This window comes from Pteropus alecto, unplaced genomic scaffold, assembly GCF_000325575.1.
Source record: "Pteropus alecto unplaced genomic scaffold, ASM32557v1 scaffold5, whole genome shotgun sequence".
Classification (NCBI taxonomy): Eukaryota; Metazoa; Chordata; class Mammalia; order Chiroptera; family Pteropodidae; genus Pteropus; species Pteropus alecto.
Genome location: NW_006441953.1, coordinates 18,862,718 through 18,867,435, shown reverse-complemented (window position 1 = coordinate 18,867,435; position 4,718 = coordinate 18,862,718). Strand labels below are relative to the sequence as shown.

At 52.1% G+C, this 4,718-nt stretch overlaps 1 protein-coding gene across 1 annotated transcript in view; it reads left to right on the top strand.

Moving 5' to 3' along the window:
- Nucleotides 1-674: 674 nt before the first annotated feature.
- SOD3 (superoxide dismutase 3) overlaps nt 675-4,718 on the top strand; it is a 12,931-nt gene continuing 8,887 nt past the window's right edge. Inside the window, exons 1-2 of the mRNA XM_025051831.1 lie at nt 675-788; nt 4,362-4,715. Of these exons, the coding sequence (XP_024907599.1) occupies nt 4,378-4,715 (338 nt within the window). The 5' untranslated portion in view covers nt 675-788; nt 4,362-4,377. The remainder of the gene's footprint in view (nt 789-4,361; nt 4,716-4,718) is intronic.

Here is a 4,718-nt window from a genome sequence, read left to right as displayed (position 1 = left end):
CTGGAAGAAGCTGAGGTGGTTGAGAAAAGATCATGGCAGCAAAGGAGGAAAGGCCACTGGGGGAAGGAATCAGCTCAAGGTTCCCCCAGACTCTTAAAAAGATTCCTCCATAACTTTAGTAACAGAGCAACAACGACGGTGATGACAATTATTTATGAGTGCCACTGCATGCCAGGCACTGGTCAGTATTATATCCCCACTTACAGATGAGGGGAGGGAGGCACAGGGCACACCAGGAGGAAGAAACACAGCTGGGACTCTACAGCCTGAGCGAGGAACTGCCACCCCACCTGCCTCTCACGTCTCACAGGTGTGGCGGCATAGTTCTGAGAAAACATCATGCATATCTGTCAGGTGCCCATCTGGATCGTAGGAGCATCCAGCAAAAATGAGTCAATAGCTGAGGAAATCGGGAGGGAGCAAAGGGCCGCTTCAGAAAGAAACCATTGTACATCTCTCCAAACAGGCTGTTTTCAGTCCAGTTTTTATTCCCCTGTTCCTATGTGCTAAAGGTCACTAGCTACGTCTGCACAAACCTGTGAAGTTGGAGGAGAAAGCGACAGAAGAGAAGGAGGCGAGGCAGTTCTGCAAAGGCCAGCCTGGCCTGCTTGCCCTCCCTAACTGGCCCAATGACCTTCTTTCCTCCAAGTGGCCACTCCCCTGGGCGGCTTTCCCACACGCCCTCCAAAAGCTCCGCTTTAGGAGTCAGGCTGCATTTCTGCGATCGGCTGGCTGGGTCCTGCTTCCTACTTCTCAGGCAGAAAAGCTCTCTTGGAAGAGCTGGAAAGGTGGGTGCCAAGTTCAGGTTCATTTCACTCTTCTCTGAGTGTGCTTATTTTACGTTTGAAACCGGGGTGGAGCATCGGGCCTAACTTGGGAAAGTATTTAATCATCTTCTTGAGAAACACAATGATGGAGCCTGGCTGCTCTGAGGGGGTTAGCGGGGTGATGGCGTGAGGAAGGCAAGGGGGACATAAGGATTCTCTGAATCTGCAAGGGCCAGGTGGAGAGGACTTTAGCGTTAGGAAGAGAAATCTGCAGGGAGGAAGTTTGCTCCCTCTGGATGTTACATGCCTCTGGTGGTGGGAGCTACTGAGGAAAAGCTACCTGCTTGGGAAGGCACAGAGGGGAGGGCCTGGTGGCTCTGGCTCACAGCCAGCTCTCCTTCTAGGACAGAGCCAAGAAATTAAAACACACCGGGCATCAGAAGGGCTGCCACCTTCCCAGATCCAGACTGGGGAAGGAGGCGCAGGCTCGGCGGCCTCTTCTGTGCCCTTTCTCTGATAGTCTTGCCTTCTGCTCCAGAGCAGGCATACAGCAGGCCCTGAAAAAAACCATTTCGCTTGCTTATCCACAGCTCAAATGAAGGGGGTGACTGTGCAAGAAAGATGAGCCTTATGCGGGCTGACCTCAGGGGATAGAAGGCAAAGGCTTAAGAAACAAAGAGTCAGGGCATACCTGGGATTCAGAAAGCATTTTCTTTCTGTTAAGAGAAAAACATCTCTATAGCATGTTAATTATTACTCAAGTGTTCCTGAAAAAGAACAATCTGGTTTTGCTCTATGTTTTTAAGGAAGAACTTTCCAATCTATACTGAGCCATCCTGAGGAGGACGGCCCTGAAAGGAGTAGGGTGGTCCCTGATGACAGAAAGCTTGAGGCCAAGGCCCAGAAGGGTGGTCCCCCATTTCTGCAGCCGCTTCCTGGGGCTTCGGCGTCGTAAGCCACACCAGGCCACATCGGTGATGGCTGGCTACCTTGATGTCACTTTCTGGGCCTCTCTTCCTACCTGCCACTTCTTGGAGCCTTTCCTGGGCTCTCCCCCCTCCCACAGTTTTACTATCCTTTCTCAGCTAAGGGACCTGAAATCTCTATCAGTCGTTTGTCTCCGATCACTAAGAAAAGAGCTGCCATTTGCTGAGAACGTTTTTAGGTACCAGGCTCTGAGCTAAATGCCTAGGATGACAGCCATTCAGTGTGGTGTCTACACCTGGGGCTTGGAGCAGACCATACACTTTCCGATCTTGCTCTCCGTTATTATCGAATGTGTAACCTTGAGCAAGACACTTGCCTTTCTGCACCTCAGTTTCCCTAAACTTCAGGATGGGTGTGATAATAATAACTACCCCACATGGCTCTTGTGAGGCTCACGTGAGTGAACACATGCCTGGCACATGTGTTCAATGAACGCTAGCAGTCTGAATGGTGTCTTGTAAGCCTCGCAACAAGCCGCGAAGGGAACTGTTATTATCTCTATTTGCAGATAAGAAAGCTGAGGCTCGGAGAGGAGGTAAGGCCTTACTCGAATTTGCAGCCCAGCATTTTCTCTGCTACTCCGCAATAAAAGTGACAATAACAGCTAACCCTGAGAGAGTAAGTGGCAGAGTTGGGCTTCAGATCTAGGCAGTGAGTATCAGAATCCATTCGTTTAATCACCCTACTAGATTGCCTTGCTGTAATGGTTATGGAAAAAATAAATATTCTACCCCGGCATCAACTTTTAGGATGGCATGTGCTTTGGGGTTGGAGAAGGCCTTTGCAAGTGCAGCTGACCCTCACACCAGTTCTTTGGAGGGAGCACTGGTCCCTGTGGGCAGACGTAAAAATGTGCAAACAGCCTGGCATATAACATCTCATTTAATCATCGCCTGCTCCTCTGTGGTGTTACCGGCCTTATTTTACAAGTAGCTGAGAAAGAGTCGTACCTTCTCCCACGATGTCACAGTTATTATATGTTGGGCTTAGGATTCGAATCTGTGTCAGACTCTAAAATCCTTGGCTGGTTCCCAGAATCTCTGATGGAGTTTAAAACAATAAAATAAAAATTCCCACCTACTGAATCAGAATCTCTCAGGGTGGGGCCTGGGACTCTGATTTTTTAAGAACCAGAATCTGATGCACAGCCAACACTGAGAAACTTTCCCAGCTACGCTGCCTCTTCCAAGCGCCACAGTCATGTTTCCAACTGTCTGCTGAGCATCCCACCTGGGCACTCACCAGCATCCTCTCCTCCTTCTCCTCGGGGCTTCAGACCACCGTCCAGGCACCCAGTCTCCCCTGCTGGGAGCTCAGTCGTCCTGCAGTGCTCCTCCTCCTTCCCTCCTACCCGGGCTTCCCATGATGTCTCCCCCACCCATGCCCTCTTCTACCTCTGCTGCCTCTGCCTTGGAGCAAGCCTTCGTCATTGCTGGTTTGGGGTACTGCAGCAGCCTCCCAATTCCTCTTCCTCTGACTGTCTGTTTCCTTCTGTCTCCATCTCTCCTTAGGCTATTCCCATTCCTTCTCTCCATCCCGTCCATTTCCAAAGTCCAGCCCAAATCCTCTCTCCTGCCAGACTTAATGAACTAAAAACTATCTCATCACCCACTTTTCTGCTCAAAAACGTTCACCGGCACAAGCCTCCCAGTGAATATCCACACTCGGCACAGTAAAACCAGACCCTCAGTCCCTGGCTCAACTCCTTCCTGGTGGCACAGGCCATGTCCCAGCCACACTGAATTGTCCCCCGACCCTCAAACAAACTGTGTCCTTCCACAGCTGATGAATATGTCATGTTCTTCTTCCTGCCTAAAATGGGCTTCCAGCCTAGCTTGGCTGAAAAGCTCCTCTATTTGTCTTGTGGGACCCAGCTCAAAGTCACCTCTTCTGGGAAGTCTTCCTGGAGGTTCCCAGGGTGATGGGCACTACTTCCTCTGTCCTTCCCCAGCACAAGGCTGCATCTTCAATCACAGGATAGAATTGGAATAATTTGAGAACATCAAATTAGTGAACTCCTCATTCAACAATCACATATTAAATGTCTTCTGCTGCCAGGTGCTGGGGATACTGAGGCATAAAAGTTTCTGTCTTCCAGTCTACTGAGTATGGCAGAGAAGAGGGCCTAGAGCACTTCAGACAGAGGTCACAGCAGTGCAAAGAACAAGAAGGCCTGGGTGGCAAGTCATGCATGCCTGTAAGGGAGGATGCTTAAAGACAGTGGCAGGCTGTGAGGAGGGAAGGCCAGGCGAGAGGGGAGGTCTGCAAGGGCCGGGAGATTCCGCCTCATGTGCCCTGAGACCCGCCCCATGTATGCACACAGGCTTTGAGAGGACCCTGATCAGACTTGTGCTGATCCTGAGATTCCCTGAGAGGTTTGGTTGGTTTTTTTTTTTTTGAGATTTTTGTGTCGTCCAACTTTACAACTACATCATTTAACACAATGCCTGGAACACAAGCCCTGGAGACACGTGGGCCGAAAGAATGAATGAATGCACGCTGGGCAAGGGTGACCCTTGGAGGGGACGGGCTAGCACCAAAGACCTGGGGTCCCTGAGAATCTAACCTCTAAGCCTCGCTCCGCCCCCACCCCGGGGGTGCCTGCAGGTGCCCCCCTCCAGCCATGCTGTCATTGCTGTGTGCCTGCTTGCTCCTGGTGGCCTGCGCCTCGGAAGGCAGCTTCGACATGGAGGACCAGATCCGCGACATTCACGCCAAAGTGATGGAGATCTGGCAGGAGATGACCGGGGGGCGGGCGGTCCGCGGAAGCAGCGCGGACCCCACACTGCACGCCGCCTGCGAAGTGCGGCCATCGGCCTCTCTGGACGCCTCGGAGCCGCAGGTGACCGGCCGCGTGCTCTTCAGGCAGCTGGCGCCCGGCGCCCGGCTCGAGGCCTTCTTCGCGCTGGAGGGCTTCCCGGCCGAGCCCAACGTCTCCAGCCGCGCCATCCACGTGCACCAGTT